Source organism: Choloepus didactylus, chromosome 2 (genome assembly GCF_015220235.1).
Source record: "Choloepus didactylus isolate mChoDid1 chromosome 2, mChoDid1.pri, whole genome shotgun sequence".
Classification (NCBI taxonomy): domain Eukaryota; kingdom Metazoa; phylum Chordata; class Mammalia; order Pilosa; family Megalonychidae; genus Choloepus; species Choloepus didactylus.
The window spans coordinates 106,420,573-106,442,555 of record NC_051308.1 but is presented as its reverse complement, the minus strand read 5'-3'; the positions used below and the strand labels follow the sequence as shown (position 1 = coordinate 106,442,555).

At 39.6% G+C, this 21,983-nt stretch overlaps 2 protein-coding genes and 1 pseudogene across 2 annotated transcripts; 2 read left to right on the top strand and 1 right to left on the bottom strand.

Annotated features, from left to right (window-relative positions):
* Positions 1 to 569: 569 nt before the first annotated feature.
* LOC119517054 (olfactory receptor 6K6) lies at positions 570 to 1,472 on the top strand. The gene has a single exon (XM_037813532.1). It carries the CDS (start codon positions 570 to 572, stop codon positions 1,470 to 1,472), a length of 903 nt encoding a protein of 300 aa, XP_037669460.1.
* Positions 1,473 to 11,608: 10,136 nt separating this feature from the next.
* Positions 11,609 to 12,796, bottom strand: LOC119517043 (olfactory receptor 6N1-like). Its single transcript, XM_037813521.1, has 2 exons — positions 12,754 to 12,796; positions 11,609 to 12,117 (listed from the first exon to the last, which is right to left on the bottom strand). The coding sequence occupies exons 1-2, from the start codon at positions 12,775 to 12,777 to the stop codon at positions 11,845 to 11,847; spliced, it is 297 nt and encodes a 98-aa protein (XP_037669449.1). The 5' UTR covers positions 12,778 to 12,796; the 3' UTR covers positions 11,609 to 11,844.
* Positions 12,797 to 12,817: 21 nt separating this feature from the next.
* Positions 12,818 to 20,189, top strand: LOC119512596 (annotated as a pseudogene).
* Positions 20,190 to 21,983: the final 1,794 nt, after the last annotated feature.

The following is a 21,983-nucleotide window of genomic DNA, read 5'->3' as shown; positions in this document are numbered from 1 at the left end:
TATTATGAAGGAAACAGATATAAGCACCAGAGACATAAAGGTGAATACTGTACCTAGTCTCAGTTTAGGTAACAGTGCTGGAAGAGATGGGAAGAGCAACATGAAGAAGCATTGGAAGAAAGGCTCCTGATGGACCCTTTATATTTTCAAAGAATTTCTGAAGGAGAGAAGTGGAGAATGGTTTGAAGAAAAGGTATAAGATTTAAGGCTAAACATGGGGAGTTGGTAAGAAGTGGAGAGGAAAGGGACTCAGAATTTAAAGAAAGGACTAGCCATCCAGAAATATTTCCAAAAAATAAAAATTAAATTTGTGTGTTTCTTTAGTTTCTTGGCACCAATTGTAGATGTTTACAAAAAGACCATTTGTGGGTGCAAAAGCAAATATTTCTGATGTTTCTGGCATGAATGTACAGGTTGAGAGATATTTCTAACTGGGCTGTTTATGTTCCCAGAATCAGCTTTAAGTAACTCATTATAGAAAGGAGTGAAACTTTTTTAAACAGGTAACCAGGATTCCAATTCCAGGAGTTTCTTTGTGTTCTTTCCTCCATTCACAGATAACACGATTGATGGCACATGGGAATCAGACAATGGCAACTGAATTCCTCTTTTCTTTGTTCCCACATCTGCATGAAGGCGGTCTCTTATTCTTTATTCCTTTGCTTCTCATCTATGGATTCATAATGACTGGTAATCTGATGATAGTCATTGTCATCCAGCTGGACATGGCACTACACACCCCCATGTATTTCTTTATCAGTGTCCTCTCCTTTCTGGAGATCTGGTATACCACAACCACCATCCCCAGGATGCTCTTCAACCTTGTCAGTGAGCAGAAGACCATCTCTCTGGCTGGCTGCCTCTTACAGATGTACTTTTTCCACTCACTTGGAATCACAGAAGGCTGTGTCCTGACAGCAATGGCCATTGACAGGTACATAGCTATCTGCAACCCCCTCCACTACCCAACCATCATGACTCCCAGAATCTGTATCCAGTTGACAGCTGGATCTTGCTTCTGTGGCTTCCTCCTCGTGCTCCCTGAAATTGCATGGATTGCCACCTTGCCTTTCTGTGGCTCCAACCACATCCAGCAGATCTTCTGTGATTTCACTCCTGTACTGAGTCTGGCCTGCACAGATACATTCCTGGTGGTCATTGTGGATGCCATCCATGCGGTGGAGATCCTGGCCTCCTTCCTGGTCATCGCCCTATCCTACATCCGGATTATCGTGGTGATACTGGGAATGTCCTCAGCTAAGGGACGTCACAAGGCTTTTTCCACCTGTGCTGCTCACCTTGCTGTGTTCTTGCTGTTTTTTGGCAGTGTGGCTCTCATGTATTTGCGATTTTCAGCCACGTACTCAGTGTTTTGGGACACAGTAATTGCTGCCACTTTTGTTATCCTCGCTCCCTTCCTCAATCCCATCATTTACAGCCTGAGAACAAGACATGAAAGATGCCATTGGTAGGCTTTTCTGCTCTCAGAAGAGGGTTGGTAGGGCTGGGAGATAAGATTTGAATTCTAGAGACTCTGAAAAGCCTCCCGAAGTTCAGGATTTTGCTGTTCTTTATCTTGTGATTATTGTGCTGTTTTTCTACTGTCTACTGTCACAGATCCTTGTTCTATTATCATTATTATAAGAATGAAAAACTGCTGTGTCCAGGTCTTTGGTGACCACTGGACAGCCTGTTTACATCAATGATAGAACCAACAATTCTAGTTTCAGAGCTGAATGTACTATACATAGATCCTCCAGCTTCACAGCATGTGTTGCCTTCCTCCTCAGACTCCACCTATTGGACTCATACCCATCTTTTCTGTAGTCCCACATGCTGCTGGGGCCAGAAAGCATGGTAGAGGAGAAACCTAGGAATGATATTATAGTTCTGAAAATTAATGCTGTCAACTTCCCCCCAGTTTCCTTTCCAGTAATGATACCTTCAACGTTCTGCACCTCGCCCCAATGAATATTTCCTGACACTAGGGAGAAATCTAATTCAGATTTAACCTATTTAGACCACAAACTCAATTCAGTACCCATGGACTGAGTATGCAAATCACATATTTATAGAAGTTTGGACCCAAAGCTATTGATGCAAAAATTCATAACAAAAATAGTTACCCGCTATATTTCTGTAACACTTTACTTTTTAAAATATTTTCACATATGTGATCTAGATCAGGGACCACCATTATATAAATGTTGAAACTCAAGCTCAAGGAAGTTTAATGACTTGCCTAAGGTTGTGTAGCTAGTTAGTGACAGAGTTGGGACTTAAACTCAGATAATTTACTTCATTCCCTGTCCCCAATAAATACATAATTTCACTTACTCTTTTTGGTATTCAAGAAAATAATTACACAAACTTCTTTCCCCAAAAGTTTCTTGAAACCTTACCAGCTCTTGATGAGTCATAGGAGTCACTAACTCTTTCCCCTATAAATTTTTTAGTCCACAGGTGATTGTGGTGTCATGGAAAAGTTATTGTACTACGCAGTTTGAGAACAATATTTTATACTTTTTCTTGGCCTCTAATCTGTGTTATTTTGGATGAGCCACTTAACCCCCTGAACTTCCGTTTTCTTGTCTATAAAATCATGGGGTTGAATCAGATCAGTGTTCACCAAACTGATTGTCAGAATTTATGGTTAAAAAAACCTAAGGGTAGAGCCCAGGCATTTTCATTTCTGAAAAGTTCCCACAACAATTCTTATGATCAGTAAGGTTTGGAAACAGCTGGATTACATTATTACTAAGATCATTTCCAGACATAGGCCTATTTGATGTTCATAAAACTAACATTTTTAAAATCATGTCCTGGACCTAAGAGAAACACCTTACATGAATTATCTCATGTATTGTCTTGGGTATCCTCACAACGATCTGTGGAAATAAATGTTAATATTTTTTTTTTCCAGAAGGCAAATGAAACACAGAATTTCAATAACTGATTCAGGTGCATGGAGCTGATAACTAGAAATCTAGGGCTGATCCCAGAGCCAGGCTCTTAGTCACTATTGATCTTGTGACCACTGCCCAGGGTATTCAGCCTGGACCAATCACTGAACTCAAGACGAGTTCCACAGGAAATCCGGTACTCAGCGAGTGAATGTGATCACTAATAATCATATAAAAGTGGTGATAGGGTTTACTCTTCCAGTTTCAACATTTGCTTCAGATATTGAATAGCTACTTTATACCAGGAACCCTAAGTCACTGATGACTATCGTACCAGAGGGCTTGGCCTTTGGAGGACTTGGCATCTAATGAATCATTATTGCTGCTACTAGTAAGGATGTCATTGTCCACTGAATTCACTGTTTTCCTTGTTATGAGACATGATGGTCCCAACAGACTCATTATCCCCTTTAGGCTTGTTTCTTTCCTCTAAACCTTCCAAACTTTAATATTTGTGTTTCAGTCATCCTTGAATGTGCATCTCCTTCTGTCTCTCCTCTCTCTCAACCCTACACACTGATTCTTTTCACAAGGATTTTCTTTATTTTTGGGTATGAAGTTCAAAAATAATTGTTTTTACCCATGCTTCTTCCTGCTTCTCAACCTTACTCCAAACTACTGTAATCCTCAATAAAACTTCTCCACATTGACATCCCCAGCACTGCTATCAGGACCAATATCCCAATATCCACCCTTATTTAGATGTGACCTATTTTTCTGTCTTTCTGTTTTTCTTACTGTTACTGCTGTTTTATTTTCCCTCATCTCTTATTAGACTAAGGCCCACAGACAGCAAGGAATAAGGTTCTCTCAACCTTCCGGAAGTCCACAGGGTTTTGTAGACTATCTAAGTCTGTTCTTGGCTAGTGGACAAACTGATTGGCAGGCTGTGCCACCTGCTGAAAGGAGAGGAGGGTCAATACCTGTTAGAGGGAATGAAACAGAGAGAGGAAAGGGACAATCTTAGTGAGGGAAACAGTGACAATGTTTCCATACCGTAAAGGAGTAGAAGAAGAAGGAATGGAAGGAGGATCTGCCACTGGGTGGGAAGACAGAATTCAAGAGTCAAATAATGAAAACAATTCATACAGATTTTAATGCTTTATTTCCAAGCCCCACCTTTGACTTGGTCCCAGCCCTCACCATAGGCTTGTTTCCAGCCCTTGCCATAGTTCATTACAGGAGCAGATCCTATGAGTAACGGCACCCTTGGTTTTTTTTTTTTTTTTTAGTGAGTGAAACTTTATTATAGAGTCTCCGATAGGGATGTGGATATTCTTTAGGGTTTTTTTTTTTTTTTTTTTTTTTTTTGATTTTTTTTTTTTTTAATATTCATTTTATTGAGATATATTCACATACCACACAGTCATATAAAACAAATCATACATTCGATTGTTCACAGTACTGTTACATAGTTGTACATTCATCACCAAAATCAATCCCCAACACCCTCATTACCACACGCACAAAAATAACCAGAATAATAATTAAAGTGAAAAAGTGTGCTTCAGGTTTTAAAGCAGGGAAGGATAGTGAGGCATTTGCCTTGGGCCCCAAATTTAAGGGGCACCAAAAAACTCAGGAAATAGTATTTGAATGCAAGGTTTTAAAAAATCAAAAGTAATGCAAAAAGTCCATGGTGAACAAAATATCAAAATTTCAAATACAGATAACATTGGTAATGGGCACCCTTGGTTTTTGCTCAAGGCCATCAGTGCATAAGAACAGCCATTGTCCCCATTAATTCTGAGCTTGCAGTTACCTTAGAAGACATGCAGTTCTTTGTACATCTGATGTATGAACACTTTCTCAGCATATATGAAAAAAAGGCAATCCAGCCTCTGCTTAAACACTTAACCAAGACAACCTCATCCAATGTTGGATAGTTCTAATTATCTAAAAGTGCTTTGTTATTAGAGTAAACTTAATATGGTCACTAAGTCAGAGGACTTTGAAATCAGACTATCTAAACACAAATCCTCACTTTTCTGCTTACCAATTTTACACCCTTGGAGAACTGACATAGGTATTCTGAGCCTCAGTTTCCCAATCTGTAATATAAGCTTTTCCAGGATTGGGAAGATTAAATGTGCTAATGTGCATAAAATGCTGAGTGCTGTATCTATAATGCTTAAAAAATATTAGTTATTATTAGTTAATACTTTCCCTATTTTCATTATTGTTCTGAGCTAAAAATTATTTCCAGGGCCACCATGCTGTATAACTCCAGGAGAGCCATTCAATCTAGTTTTTCCTTTCTTGAGTTTCTGTGTCAAACATTGAGTTACCCAAATTTTGCAAAGTGAGTTTCACAGACCCAAGAATAATTATTGTGATTTAATCTTTTGGCACAAAGTATGCCTTCTTGTAGCACACATGGAAACCATGTCTTGTTTAGGATGCAGTAATGTTTCCTTAGGCTGAAAATTTACATTCTTTCCCAAGAAACAGTTCTCTTTTTTATTTTGGAACTAGAAGATCATCAGCCCAGTAATAGGACCCCTTAGGAAAGAGTCAGACACTCCTATACTGTTCCTCTGAAACTGGAATTAGAGGTCTTCTCTCCCTCAATTTAAATCTCATTTCTTTCAAACAGAGATCAAAGAACCAGGGAACAAAGCAGCAGCTCTGCATAAATGATATGCGCTGGCCATGCAAGATTCAGATTGGGTCAGTTTAGCCAGTGGTGGCCCTACATTGATGCATATTTGTCCTTTAAAAAATAAATAAATGTTTTATTGTGTATTTTGCTACACAAGACTTGCTTTCCATGTGTCTTATATCTTTAGACCAGTCAACTCCCATGCTGGGTAATGCAAAAATAATCATGATATATTCCCAACCCATCCCCTTCATTAATCTAAAACCACTACTAGGTTCAGAGAATATAATCAATACAATATCTATATTTTAAAATAGTATTTCCTTTACAAATTATGTCAACTTACAAATGCTTCAAATGCTTCATATTTATATGTATTTCCTCTTTATGTTTGGTGGGGAATGTATACACACAGATACACACACACACACACACACACACACACACATATAATGTTTAAGCTTGTTAAATTTGATTTTTCTATGTCCTTAATAATTTGTTATTTACTTGACGTATTTCTTTCCATTTTCCTTGGAGATATGTTAAAATGTATTAATTTCTTCTCATAAAATTGTCAGGTTTTCTTTTTACATATTTTGAAGTTCTTTTGTTTGATGTAAACTAGGTGAGAATTATTATTCAAAGTATTTTCCTTTAAATACTTTAGAGCATTTCTCTTTATTATGGTAAATTCTTATTTGTCCTCAATTCATTTTTGTCTATTATTAATACTGCTACACCAAATTTTTATGTTTTTCTCTTTTCCATGCCTTGTTTCTGTGTGTCTCTGTGTTTAGCTATATATTTTACAAGCAGCGTATAATTAGAGTAAATTTCTGATAAGATAATCTCTGCATTTTAATAGGCATGCATAACACATTGACATATTTCATGATTATAAATATATTTGGAAATATTACTACCTTGTGTTTCCTCTTTTTTAGTCCTTTTCTGATATTCCCTTCTCTTCTCTTTCTAATTGGATTGATAAAATTTTTCCTACAACCTTTTTTACTCTGCTAGTTTGCAGATACATGTAATTATTTTACTTAGTGATTAAGTTTTTTTTGTTTTTTTAATTTGCTTTATTTTGAAACTGTTTAAACATTCATGGAAGTAGAGAAGATATTAAGTTCATATAGTCATAATTTTAATGATTTCTAATATGCTGTCATTTTTGCTTCATCTCTTTTTTCCCTAAAGTATTTTAAAGCAATTCCAAGCACCCTGACATTTCTACCTAAATACTTCAGCATACATTTCCAACAAATAATGATATATTCTTAACTACCATAATCATTAGCACACACTGCAAAATTAACAATACTTAGTCCAGAGTCGAGTGTCCCTAATTTCCCCCAAATGACTTTTTACAGTTGGTTTATTTGAATGAAGATCTCAATAGTATCCCCTATGTTACTTTTGGTTGTTATTTTATTTTCAGTTGCTATGTCTCCTAAGTCTTTCTAATTTAGAATAGTTCTCCCTAAGTAGCTCTCTCTCTCTCTCTCCCTCCCCCCCCCCCCCGCCTCTCCATTTACTTGTTGAAGGGCTGGGCCAACTAACCCACAGAGAGAGTGTCCTGCATATGATTTACTTCCTCATCATACTATGTACCTTATTTCTCTATCCATTATATTTCCTTTAAAATAAAGATTTAGATCTAGAGTCTTGTTTAGATCTGGGTCATGATTTTTTATATGGATATTTCATAAATGCTGTGTAGTTCCTACTGCTTCAAATCAGAAGGCTCATGTATCTCATTTTCCACATTTGCTGTGGGAAACTGATGCCTCCTAGTTTGTGTTTTCCCTGAACAGGTAACCGCTGGCATCCTGTGAATATTCAAATTTCCCTTATTTTTCCACCTGTTGCTTAGAAAACTCATTGATTACTTTATTTAATTAAGGGTTGCAAAATAGTGACTTTTTTCTAACTCCAACATTCTTTCTATACATATTATCTGAAATTCTTGTGGTAAAGGAAGAACTTTCTCTTATCAACTCAGTCATTTTGTTACCTTGGAATACAGTTCATATAGAAAAGGTATAATGAGTATTGAGTATCCAATTCTTTCCCTTCAATTACCAGTTTTCTGGGTAAGGAGTTGGTACACTGTCTACTCTCAACGGTGACAGATGAGTAGGTTTTTAGTTTTGTTTGCATTCATTCCTTCTCTCTCTTTAATATATCATTTTGAACTCATGGAGCTTTATATATTGAAAGGACTATGATCAATTGAGTCATTGTTTTATACTCAAACTTTCCTTTGACCATTGGAGAGCCCTCCAGTTTGTATCTGATGTTCTTTTAACTTTGCCACATTGATTTCTGGTGATTTTTCTTTCTAGTGCATAAGGATTCCTAGATTTTTATTATATGTTTCTTCTGACATATCTCAAAGCAGCCACTTTACCAAGGAGTCCTCGTTCTTATTGGTGGGGAATGGTATTTAGAGGCTAAAGTCTGGACCTAATGAATGCTTATTATTACTGGGTTGTCATTGCTTCTAGGTTTTCTTCAGTGAACAGAAGGAACTACTCTTCCAACCCCTAATTTATATAACAATTTAAATTCAAATTTAAATTACATTATTGAACTTCACCTGATATATCTGATTTTATACTTGAATCTATTTTTCCTCTTCCTTGAAAAGCTTATTCCCTAACATTATTAATGTGATTACTTACACTAAAATACAAATGAAATAGTTTTTAAAATGAAAATATTGCAAGTTCTCACAATTAGATCTCTAAATGAAGTTTATGATTTTCTTTTGCCCTTTGAATACATGCCATGACATATGTTCAGTCAAAGTATTGTTTTTTAAATTCCGTGAAGTATTTTCTCTCTTTTGTTATATTACTAGCTTGAGATACAGTAAAATTCATTTGCTTCAGTGTTTCATTCTCCAAATTGTAGACATTTTCATTTTAGATTTAATTTATTTTTTGGATTTTTAAAATATTAATGTGACTCCAAAATGAAAAATATATTCAAAGAGTATTTACAGAAATCTTGTTTCCACATTGTCTATACCACCATATTTCCTCTATTTTCTCTTATCTAACCATGTTTATTTTGGGGAGTTTAGCATTCTGGTATATATTCATGCAACTATTTGCACATATATATTCAAAGTAAATCTAAATATCCATAAGTATACTTTAAAAATAAAAAATATATTTATATTTTTCCTTTTTATATAAAAGGTGGTACACTAGAATCATTGTTCTATACTTTGCTTTTCTCACTTAACAGTATATCTTGGAGATGATTTAGTATCAGTCCATGGAGAGCTTCCTAATTAGGCTTAACTTTTTAAAACATACATATTTAAATATTTTTTAGCAAAATCTAAAGTTTTTCAGCATTTCTATTATTTCCCAAAATAAAATTGTAACCAAAGATTTTCTAACTCACAGATAACACCGCCACATGTTGTTACTATTTAAAAAAATAGTATTTACACAAAGTTCTTTTAAAATAGTTCATTAAATTGAGTATTTTTTATTTTCTCTCTAGTAGGATTTAAAGATTTCTTCTTTATACCTGATGTTCTGTAGTTTCCCTACAATGTTTCCAAATACGGATTTACTTATTTGCCATGGTTTGTAACTGCTGAACATTTTCATTATGATGACACGTATATTATTCAAGACTGGAAAATTATGAACTTTTTCTTCAATATTACTTCTCTAACATTGTACCCATTCTGCACTTCTCTTTTCTTTAAATGTTGAAACTTAGCTTTTCAATTCATCTTCCATGTCTTTATATGCTATTTCATAATTTTAAATTGATTTGCTTTTCTGTTTTGTTCTGAGTGAATTCCATTCAACAATCTTCTAATTCACATATACTCTTTTATCTTTGCTCTTCAGTGATTTCTTTTTTCTTTCCAAGATTTCTACTTGGTTCTGTTTTAGATTCAACTGATCATCTTTATCTATTTTTGATTCACAGTTTTTTCATTGTTTTCAATGAGTTTTGCTCTCATTTATGTTTTTTAGCATTTTAAAGCCCATCAAATTGTTTCTTAAAATTAATTGCATCTGTAATAAATTTATGATTTTATGAAACCTCTTTCAAATCATTAAACTTTATATGCTTTAGAATTTTAACTTTAAGAGTTTTTTTGGAGTTCTTTATTTTGTTTTGTTTGCCTTTGTTCTCTCTCTCTCTCTCTGTCTCCTCTCCAGCAGTTTTGTCATTGCCTCCAGTTAGTCCTCTTAGTCCTCTAGGCCAGAACCAAATCTAAAAAGAATGTTTAAAGGCTTCTGCCCTGTGGAGATATTAAGAATATGGTTGATGCAGTCAACAAGGCAGTGGGCACCTCACAGGGTTCTGGTGAGACTGTTCACCCACCTCCTAGGCCCACAGTTTCCTAGAAAACTCTAGGCAGTGGACTGCAGCATTTTTTTAAGCAAATATTCATCAGCAGGTTAACCTAACTTCACACATACTTTTCCCACCTGTCCCTGAATCCCCTCAGAAGCCGACCTCCTCGCTGCCATTGTCTGAGCCCAAATGTATAATCTAGCTATTATCTTTTCATTTGTATTTTCATGTCTTTTCTTTTTCCTTTGCTTCCCTGAACATTTTAACAATTAGAGGCATCTAGCCTGGGATTTGAAGTCTTGGTTTTCTTATCCAGAAAGATAAGACTGACTGACTTGCTCCACAAAGTTTTGACAAATTATTCTATCTGTCTAGGTCTAAATTTCTACTTTTGTAAATTAGACAATTCTTGCTCTTCTTGCTTTCAGAAGAAAGGCTAACTCTGATTCAGCCTTCAGTTTTCAGCTTAAATGGAACTTCGTTAGTAAGAGAGTGCACTTTTTTCTTATTAACAATTATCATAATTGTAATTAATTAATTAATTGTAACTGATTACAAATTAATTGTAATTTTAATGTCTATATCCTCAATTCTTTCAAGATCACCTGAAGGACAGGGATGGACAATATCTCTTGTTCATCACTTTATGCACTCGCTGCATGTGATACACTATAAGAGCTGATTAAACATATACTGAATTTATTGAGAGAACGAATGGATGAATAGCTTTAAAATGGTAGGGATAAAAATATTCAGAGATCTTACTAAGAAGTTCCATAGAATTGAAAGATTTCTTGTATTCAACATTTGATCCTCTACTCACCAGGGTTGTTCAGATGCATAAGTAATCCCTAATACTAGATTTCCCATAAATTAAGCTGTGGGATTATTTTCATATTATTTCTCATATTTAAGGAATTAATTATTTTCAAATAAAATAAGAAGTGTTTCAATGTAAACAGCCATCCGATTTCCTGCCTCTGTCTCAACTGTCACACTTCATACTTTATACTGTGCATAGATATTAGGACCACTAAGAATAATATATAGAACTGATCAGAACAGAAATGATACAAACTATAATCTTCTAAGTATTCTTTCTGGCTGACCTTTTCCCTTGGGAAAAAGTGCCTGGGAAGTATTTTTAATTGTATTCTCTGGGATTTTGTTTTAAGACCTAGAAGAATGCTGAGAGGTCTAGGCAGCATAAAATAAAGGAAAATAATATTAAATATAAATTTTTTGCTATCAGTTATAAATCAGACACTGTATACTGTGGCTTACAGATTTCATCATTCATTATCAAAACAACTTGCAAGAAAATATTTTAGCAAATGATGAAGTTAGGAGTTTGAGTTACTTTCCTGAAGTTATGGAAATAATAAAGGCCTGGCTGAACTGGGATTTAAACCAAGATATATCTGATTTTTAAAAAATGTTTTTCTCTACTACACCAGGGTTTTCTGGTATACTACATAAATGACTGATATACATGAACTGATTATATATGGTAGATGAAAAATCATATACTTTTTTCTTTAGATAGTCTGTATTTATTTAATAAGTATTATCATTTAGTACATGATTAAATGTATTTATGTTAAATCAAGTAAGTTGAAGATTAATGCATTACAATTATACACAGATTTGACAAAAATCCTAACTATTGCATACAAATGCTTGAGATTTAAAAAACACTGCACTACACCATTGTTGCTGGAGACAAAGCATACCTTTTCCAGTCTCTGGTTTAAAAGCTGCCTGTGACTTCAGCTGAGTATCATGGCCCCCAGTAACACTCCTGAAACCCAGACAACACTCACTGCAGCTCCAGCATCCCATGTAGAAAAGCAACGAATGCTTGATTCCTCATCTCTAGTCACTGATAATCCTCACAGCCTCCACATTCTCAGCCCCACAAACAAAATGCCCCCCTTTTCACCACAGCATCCTCTTCAGCTGCTTCCTCACAGCCTCCTTGATCTCCTTGTTGCATAGGCTGTAGATGAAGGGGTTGAGGAGGGGTGTGAGGACCGAGTACACCACCGCCAGGGCCCGGTCATAGTCCAGCGAGTAGCTCTTCTTCAGTCGTACATACATGAAGAGGATGCTCCCATAGAAGAGGAGAACCACAATAAGGTGGGAGGCGCAGGTGGAGAAGGCCTTCTGCTTGCCCGTAGCTGAGGGAATCCTGAGCACAGCGCGGGCGATCTGCACATAGGAGGTGAGGATCAGCAGGAAGGTGGCCAGGATTTTGCAGGAATTGATAACAAAATCCACCATGACATTGATAGAGGTGTCAGTACAGGCCAAGCTCAGCACAGGAGGGAAATCACAAAAGATGTGCTGAATATGATTGGGACCACAGAAAGGGAGGCGTGAGACCAAGGAAATTTCAGCCACTGGTCCAGCCAAGCCTCCCAGCCAACAGCCAACAGCAATCTTGGCACAGAGCTCTGGAGTCATGAAGGTGGGGTAGTAGAGGGGCTGGCAGATGGCTAAATACCTGTCATAAGCCATGGCAGTGAGGAGATAGCACTCAGTAGCCCCCAGGGAGTGAAAGAAATAGATCTGGAGGAGGCAGCCAGAGAAAGAAATGGTCTTCTTCTCACTGAGCAGGTTGGCCAGCATCTTGGGGATGGTGGCAGCCGTATAACCAATCTCTAAGACAGAGAGAATGCTGACAAAGTGGTACATGGGTGTGTAGAGCCGGGAGTCCAGGAGGACCACAAGGAATATCAGTAAGTTTCCCAGTACAGTAGTGAGGTAAATGAGAAGAAGCAAGAGAAAGAGATAAATCTGGACACCCTGGAGATAGGGAAAACCCAAGATGATGAACTCTGTTACCTGGCTCCAGTTCCCAGTGTCCATTGCTCACCATTCATGTCCCTAAAATGTGATGTATGGAAGAATGAGGAAGACGGTTGAACCACAGAAATCCAAACGAGGAGGCAACCCTCAAAGCACTTTTGCCACCAACACCCCCAGCCCCCAACTTCACAGTAAAGATCTCTTAGTAAATACTTTGAGAGACCAATATTTCAGTTTCCCCTCAACAGCTTCCTTCAGAGTATATACCCATTTTTGACCTACAAAATCCATTCTGTAACCCAGTTGTCTCCCTTAGTGGAATCCATATAGGTTTTAGAATTTTAAGTATTCTTCATCTAAAGTATATATTATCATTCATACATATTCCTGTCTAAGGTATAAATGATCAATTACACCAATAAATATTGCTAGTATACTGGATCAATGATATATAATTGGAATTACATTTTCTGATTTTAAGTTCAATTTATTTTCTTCTTCAGTGTTCTGCTATCCAAGAATCAATTCCTTCACTCACTGCTTGATTCCATTTCTCTTATGGGAGCTCAGGTCTAACATCTTCCAGGGTCATGAAGATCAGAATCTGGACCCCTTTTGGACACTGGTAAGAACCCCAATCCAGGTTAAGGGAAGGCCGGAGGCAAATCTATCTCTGCATGTCTACTCCAAACAGTGGTCACTTCCTCAATTCTTCCTACCACTTTCCCCTTCTGCCAATCTCAAACACACTTTTCTTCTTTATTGTTTCCTCAGATGTTGTATACTATTTATATTCCACTGTGACAAAGTCAATGTAACAGAAATTTATTGAGCACTTCATTTATTCTAGGCATTATACTTTGAACATGGCCTAAACAAATAAATAAGATATAGCCCCTGATGATAAGAAACTAATATTGTAATAGAGAAAATAGAGAGGTAACTAATTACTATGCTGCTCTTTACTGGAACATTTCATCAGCATAGCAGCAAGCTGGTATTCTCACTTATTAAACAAACAAAAAACCAAGCTGCTAATTTTTTCTTTTGATCCACTTTCTCCATAGCCATTGCTTCTTTTCCTTCACCTCCCCACAAAAATGCTCTTTAGATGAGTTGCCAAAATTCATTGCCTCCAATTCCTATTCTTCAGTTTCCTCTCTTACGATCATTTTAATTAGACTTTCTCTACCACCACTCCATTAAAACTTTCCTCCTCGTAGATTTGCTATGGCCATTTCTCATCCTTCAGCTTATTTTAAGTATCAGCAATATTTAAGAGAGTTAATCTATCCCTCCTTATGGACACGCTTTCTTCACTTGGTTTCTAGAACACTATACTTTTGCTTGTCTTCCTACCTTGCTGGTCACCCCTTTGCAGACTCATTCATAGTTCCTTCTCTTTTCTCTACCCTTTTAATGTCACCAAGCCCAGAGTTCAGTCTTTGGTCTTCTCCTTTCTATCTACATTGACTCCTTTGTGGATATCACCCATGTCATGGCTTTAAACACTACAGATACATTGAAGACTCCAAATCAATTTTCAGCTGTCATTTCTCTTCCCAACTCCAGACTCATATATTCAATTACATGCTCACATCTCCACTTGGTTATCTAACAGCCATCTCAAACTGAACTTCTGTGGACTCCACTCACAGTCTTCCCCATCTCAGATTATGGCAATTGCAACATTTCAGCTCCTGATTCAAAATCCTCATAGTCATCATTGTTTTTATTTTTCTCTCATACATCCAAGATCTATTTTTTTCCACCTTGGTTTGAGCCACTCTTATCTCTCACCTAGATTATTGCAGTAGACTTCTAACAGATTTTCCTACTTCTATTCTTGTCCCCTATAACCTAATCACAACATAACAACTAGAGTAATCTTTTTAAAGCTGTAAATCTGATCCTGCTTCTCTTCTGTTCAAATCCATTTAGTGACTTCACATTTTACTCAGAGTTAAACTCACAAGGCTCTTTATGAACTTTTCCCCACCCTGTGACTCCTCTGGGATCCCCAGTGACCCCCCATAATTTTGGATTTTATTAAATCATTAAGAAAATTTTGAATGCATCAAATATTCCCAACAATTGATAAAAGGCCTTTTAACACCACAACAAAGAAGTACGCCTGAAATAGCAGAATAAAAAGGAACAGTCTGCACAAAACTTTATGTTGTCCTTATTTTTCTCATTTTGATTCATACCAGTGAAAACTCAGCTCTTCTCCCCCATGAAGGAATTCATGCCACAGTGCTCCTCATGGGTAGGTGTCTAGCTTCTCCCTGGACTGACAATGCCAGAAGCTCCCTGCCCCTTAGACAGCCCTCTCCATTGCCGAAATTCTTCAATTTGAAAAAGCTCTTCCTTCCATGAACCTGAAATCTGTTTTCACCCATTATTCCTGCTTTTGTTCTGTGGAACTACCCATTGCAAAGACCTCCATCTAGTGTCTCCTGCCTCTGGTCCAGATTCATGCTTTTAAATATTTTCATCATCATCATCATAGAAAATTCACTGTTAACCAAACGGGTCTCTGCATTTGGTCTTTATTCCTTTGTTGAAGTGTACCCTCCTTAGAAATGCACTTTATCTTAAATCAATCTATAAACTCCTAAACCATTTTCTGTATTAAGTCTCTCACTGTCTTTCCTTGACCATCCAAGACAAACACAGATCTTTCCCACCTCTAAATTTCCAGTAGTACTTCTTCACTGATCCTCCAATTATATCAGATCGTACACAGCAGTTATTTTTCACACATCAATGTTTTACCACCTCCAAGTAATTCTCTGTGACTCTTCTGAAATTAAGAAAGAAATCTCATACTATATTCTATTTCCCAAAGTGTTTAGCACAATGCCTGATAACACATAGTTGTGGTGGCTAATGAAGAAGGTGATGATGATTATGATGAATCATACAGCTACTTAATTGAACAGTTACTCATCTTCTCCCATTAGCCTCCTGATATTGGAGACAGGATTCTTAAAAAACCTACTGCATGTACAAATAACCATTTACCTAACTTCAATCCTTTGCAATAGTTTTTATTACCCTCACTCCAAGAAGCCTATTAGAGAAAATCCCTTGAAATCACCAGTTCCCACAGTTTCATTACCAATATCCCCTAATTATTTAGGAATAGGGCCAAAGAACTAGTGGTTGGGAGGTGGGTGAAATCATCTTGTTCAGTGTCTTCATTTTGCTGAAGAGAAAACTGTCATTCAGTAAGGTGAAATGATTTGCTTAAGCTCAATAACTAGTTAAAAGCATGGTAAATTTTCTGAGTCCAGACTCTTCATTATAGCATATGGAATGCAGAATATCTGTTTAAAAAGATAATTTCTATGTACCCAATGAGTGTCCTGTTGACCCTTATTACCCAATACTTCTCCCTATTTCCGATGTTCTTGGTCTCTTTCCAGTGCTCAGACTGGAAAACAACATGAAGGTAAAACTGCTGGACTCACAAACTACTTACCTGGAGCTTGAGGGTGGTGAGGGCTCTGGCAAGGCTCAACGCTGGGCACCCAGCCACTGCTCAGGGTCTAGGGTTGTAAGAGAACTCTGCTCACTCTCCATCTCTCATTTACAATGCAGCTACCTCCAGCTACTCCGGGGACTAGCACTTCGATGGAACCTGTGGGAGAACATTAAAGCACAAATGATCCCTTTCCCATGACCTATATTCTTGGTGTCCTTACAGAGGCAGACGCCCCTGGGTCCTCTGAGCAGACCACCTGGGGTTGCTAAGTGTTCTCTCAGGAAGGGAACTGACATATGATGATGTCATTGGCTAGAGAGCAGTTCTTTACAGCCTATTAGCACATCACAACAATAATAACCACCTGTCCAAGTTGAAGGAAGAACTCCATCTTCTCAGGGAAATGAGTTTCCTAAAAAAAGAAAAATTAATTGGCATGGGAGCTCTAGGTTCAAATCCCAGTTGCTTTGTTGCATGACCAGGGAGTAAGCATATACCTTCCAATTATGATAGGGCCTTCCTAAAATGTGACTGGCTTTCTTGGACCCTGGGAGGGTGAAGACAGGGACAGGCTGAGGACATGAAAATACAGTTTGCCACTCATAGCTATGGCAGTTTTAATCTCCCTTAAACACAGGAGCTTCCTGTTTACTCCAGTGTTATCTTGCACTGAGAAGAGCCCTGCCCCAGAATCTTGAATTTCAATCACTTCAATCATGGCTGCTCTTCTAGCCATTTAAGTGATATCAGCCATCTCATTGAGTGTTTGATTTTCCATAGTTAAAATGAAAATTCTACTTTTCTCATATGAAAGCATTAACAATCAAATGTGATAATGAATGTGAAAAAATATTTATAAACTATAATTTATACTGTAACAGAATTTAGATATCTATTTCAACTCCCCAGTCCCACCCAAACCTTCAAGGTTTTTTCCTCCATAGTTTTCCTTCTCCATTTCCTAATCTCTGTCTGGTTTTTTTTTCAAACTGAGTTAAGAGTTTTATTTGACTCTTTGTTTGTTGTGGATACACTTTGAACTAATAATTTGAGTCAAAAAGGGTCACCTTATTCTTTAATTGTTGAGGATATTTTTTAACTAATAATTTTATTTATTTAATGATTATAGTTTTATTCAGGTTTTCTAAATCTCCATCAGCAAACATGGACTAATAACCACAACTTTTACTAATTTTCCATCCTTCTCTAACTCATTTTCCAGCTCTACTTTTCTGTGTACACGAGTAACCTCTACCCTTAAAAGATCACCACTGGCCGGCTCGGACCCGCCGGCCAAGGGACGCGGGCTAGCAAAGCAGCAATTGCAGACCGCGCCGTCGCTACCCCGGCTAACAGCTCTCGAGCGATGGCTCTCGCGGCTGTAATGGGCGCCATGCCCTGAGCGGCCGGGCGGCCCTCTCTGCCTGGGTCCACGACCTCTGCACGCCGTCGCAGAGGCGCATCGCCCCTCTGTCCCGCCAGGCCTGCCTGCAGCGAGCGTGTTGTCCAACGACCCGGCTCGCGCGCGGACCGGGAGGCCGAGGGCGCCGCAGATGGTGGCGCAGGCCAGGAGGGCGCGGCCCCACCGGGGGCCTCTAATCAGCTGCGGTGGCCAAGGTGCGGTAGCGGAACCCCTTGCCGCTGCGGCTGCTGGAGAGGAAGGTGGGCGCGCGCGCGGCGGTGCGCATCGATTAGTGCTGGCTGAGGGCCTGCCTGCCTCTGGCGAGGGGCCCACCGCCACCGCGCGGAGCCAAGGACTGCGCGCCGGGTGCGGTCGGAGCGCGCGGGTGTGGTGCGGGTGCTGTGCGCACAGAGGGACAAGTAGTGGCATCCGGAGCTGTCCTGGGGAGGCTGGGAAGATGTAGCCACCCAGTGGTTATGAAAGGCTTGTGCACCGAAGGCAGTCGAGATAACCCAGCACACCGCAAGCGTCTCTATCTATGGCCACCGTGTCGATGAGCTCTGAGGAAGCTAAAAGCTAAGAAGGGAAGACCAGCAGCGACTGCATTGAAACCGAAAACCTGTGCTCATGGTGGACCTGGACCAGACGTTGATCCATAAAACCGATCAGCACTGCCCGCACATGTCCAACAAAGGTATATTTCATTTTCAGCTGGGCCGGTGGGAGTCTATGCAGCACAACCTCTTGCGTCCTCACTGCAAGGAGTACCTAGAAAAGATCGACAAGTTCTACAAGCTGCATGTTGTTATGTTTGTAAACAGGCTGTATGCACACACAATTGCTGGATTTTTAGACGCTGAGGAGCTTTGTCCTCATTGAATATTATAGAGGGATGAATATATTGACCCATTTTCTAAAACAGGGATCCTCAGAAATGTCTTCTTTGTGGAGACATTTGCATCATTGGTGACAGGAAGGTTTTCTGGAAGTTTGTCCCCAACCTGATAACTGTGAAGAAATACGTATACTTCCAAGGCATGGGTTATATCAGTTCTCCCTGGGGCCTGGGAGATGCGGGCAAGAGAGTAAATCATTCTTGTAAAGGTGTTGATGTCTCAGAACACTCTCAGTCCGTTCAAGACCTTAAGGAAGGCAAGCCAATTTCTGGTGTAGTGCAGAGGGAAAGTCTCAAAGGTGCTTGCAGCCAGTGACTCTTCCAGAAGTAGATTGCACACACACAAGAAAGGAGGCAGGAGGCAGGAGGGACTCCTTTGCATGCTGTCCTGGGCCTCTCAGCCTGTGACACTAGCAGTGGCATGTTGGTGCATGTGGGGGAGTCCCTGGTAACTGCTGAACAGGAGGAGTGAAGTTGCCGGAGAGATGGGCTGCTCAGGACCCCCCAGGCATTGACTTGGATTTTGACTTAGCCCGTGACAGCGAGAGCAACAGTGGACCAGACAGTCAGAATGTCTCCTCCTCATTGGCCTCAGAGTGAGAGTGAGGAGAGGGGAGGCTGGAGATGGTCCACCCAGCCCCCCGGGTTGGAGAGGAGGCCCTGCCTCAGGGAGGGTCCCAAAGGCTGTGGGTGAGGCCTGGAGTGGCGAAGCCTTCTGAAGAGCCTGGGTGCAGCACTCGCCCACACAAGGGCCATGACCTTGATGGGTAGGAGGAGAGTGACCAAGGGGATCTCTGCAGCCTGGGGAACAGTTGAGCAGACAGGAAGGAGGCAAAGATTGAGTCCCAGAACACTGAGCAGTCTGGCCTCACTGTGGGGGGAATTCTTGGACCAGAGTCTGGAGGAGAAGGAGGCAGAGAAGGACTCAGACTATGATGAACACCTGATTCACCTTGATGAGATCCTCACGTAAATGCACCCCAACTATTACACCAAGTACAACAGGTACCTCAACCAGGAGGCTGCAGAGGCTCCAGATATTTGGAGGATTTTGCCTGAGCTAAAAAGCAAAGTGCTAGCAAATGTGGCCATAATATTTGGTGGGCTGCATCCAACAAACTTCCTTGTGTAAAAGACACGGGAGCACTATCACACCACACGAGCGTGGGGTACCTTGGGCAAAGGTCCTCACTGATCTGTTGCTGAGTCCAGGTGCTGCCAACAGAGTGATCCATCTTGTTCCCTCTGGGGCTGCCATGGAGAAGGTGCAGCAGGCAGGAGTGGGCACATGTCCACAGTGTCATCCTCAACTGGTTGTGGAGTTGCCTGGAGTGGTGGGACCAGGTGGAGGAGAAGCTCTTCCCTCTGAAAGAAAAATCTGTTTGTTGGGTCAAATATGAAATAGGCACAGCAGACTGCTCAAGGAAGTAAAAATGTCCCTTGGACCCAGAGGGACAACAGCCCTGGCCTTTCCACCCACCTTGTTCCACTCTACACCCATACATCCCAAATGTCAGCCTGGCCCTGAGGTTCACATCTACAACTCCCACATGGGGAAGCTCATCAGAAACGGCACTCCAAGCTGGGGCTTGCCCTCCCACACCCAGGCTCCAGCACTTCCCCTGTCCTTGCTGGCCCACAGGAAGCTCTCTTCCTTTGGAGTTGTTGAACCACATCAACAGTAGATGTTTGATGAAGAATTGCCAGATAACTGAGATGGAGAACAGCCTAGTCCTCCTAGAATAAGGATCAGCAGGGACATCCAGTGAGAGGAGCCAGGCCAGCAGCAGCATGCCCAGAGGCCATGAGAGGAAGCTGAATGAGGAGGACGCTGCCAGCAAGTCCAGCGAGTCTAGCAACAAGGATGGGAGGGCAGCAGCTTCAAGGCAGACGAGGTGGCCTTGTGCTGGATGCCAAGCTCGATGACTGCACGTAACCTCTGGAGAGGAGGGGCCCAGGTCCTTCCTGTAGCAGATCAGAAACCCCTACACCAGAACTCAAGTTGGGATTCTCTGTTCACCAGAAAGACATGTATATTTTGCACAGCTCCACAAACAGAAACACATTATTTTACAGAAATAGGTGTTTTTTTTAGAAGTTTCACTACAAGAAAATATACTATTTAAAATGACAGACATGTTACAGGGGAATTGGTATGCTGCACTAAAGATTCTTGTTCAACTAAGCAGAACTTCACATGCACTAAGACTGGAGTTTGGGATTTGGTGTCAAATAGTGAGTGGGTTGTTTTGTTTTGTTTTGTTTTGTTTTGTTAGGGGGGTTTCCCTTTAAATACTGTGGCATAATATTTAAGGTAAAGAATTTCAGGGTATTAGCAAGACATAAAGAACGACGTAGCAAGAACCTGATTTTCTCATCATGCTTTTTTTTCACAGCTACAGCTATCAGAATATTGAAGGATATTTAAATGACGAGAAAAATTTATACATGTATAAAATACTGAGCCCCTGTGAGCCCTCCCCCGACCCCCACACCACCCCTGGAAGAAGGCATGATGACCGTGAAGGCATGCTGCATTTGCTAAAACCTGCTGCACAGGTGTTCACTCAGGTGCATGCCACACCTGCAGTCCCAGACTGCCTTGGCATATCCTCCTTCCCCGGGGGCATTGTGAGAAAAAGGGCATCTACCTTAGATAGCATTTTTACTTCCTTGAGCAGTCTGCTGTGCCTATTTCATATTTGACCCAACAAACAGATTTTTCTCATTTAATAAAATCCTTTTTGTAAAAGAAAACAAAGAGATCACCACCAATTCTAAGAGGCCTCTCCCTCTTAAAATTCTACTAATACCTTTTATTGTATTTGTTAAGTTTCTCTGCAACCTAGTCCCAACATACCTTTCTAGATTAATAATCAATAACTCCCATAAGTCTCATATAAGACTTGATTAAAAATACATTGCATCAAAGTGATGCTATGAAAGATGGCAGAGTAGGAAACTCTGGGACTCAGTCTATCAACCAAAACAACAATTGAACTGTCAAGAACTGTTAAAATAAAGTTTTTTAGAACTCTGGAGTCTAGTGGAACACTTGCAGCTTCCAGGGGAGTCCTTGATGAAGAAAGAGGTTGGTAAATGTTGGTGAATTTCAGCATCTGATGTAGTGCTAATATCCTCCAGTCCCTATTCCCTCAGCAGGCAGCCGTGAGGAAGGTGGCTCCGGCTCCTGGTGCGGCTTGCTGGTGCCATGTTGGGAAATGAGGACCTTGTCCTTCAAGGATCAGTGTTGAATGCTTTTATCTGCCTGTTGGTACAGTGAGGAATTAGTACAGGAACTGACCAAGTTTCACCCCCCTTAGTGAAGTGGCTTCCCTGGCAGTATCTGTTGAGGGAATTCAATTTTATTCTTTTCTTTTTTCTTTTCTTTTTTCTTTTTCTTTTTCTATTTATTTTTCTTTTTCTTTTATTTCTTATTCTTTTTCTTTTTCTTTTCTTTTTGCATCCAGACATTCAAG

Coding starts and splice junctions, on each gene's coding strand:
- LOC119517054 (XM_037813532.1), top strand. CDS start 570: ATGGCACATGGGAATCAGACAATGGCAACTGAATTCCTCTTTTCTTTG.
- LOC119517043 (XM_037813521.1), bottom strand. CDS start 12,777: ATGGACACTGGGAACTGGAGCCAG. Junction 12,118..12,753: donor ACACTGGGAACTGGAGCCAG/GTAACAGAGTTC, acceptor TCCTATGTGCAG/ATCGCCCGCGCTGTGCTCAG.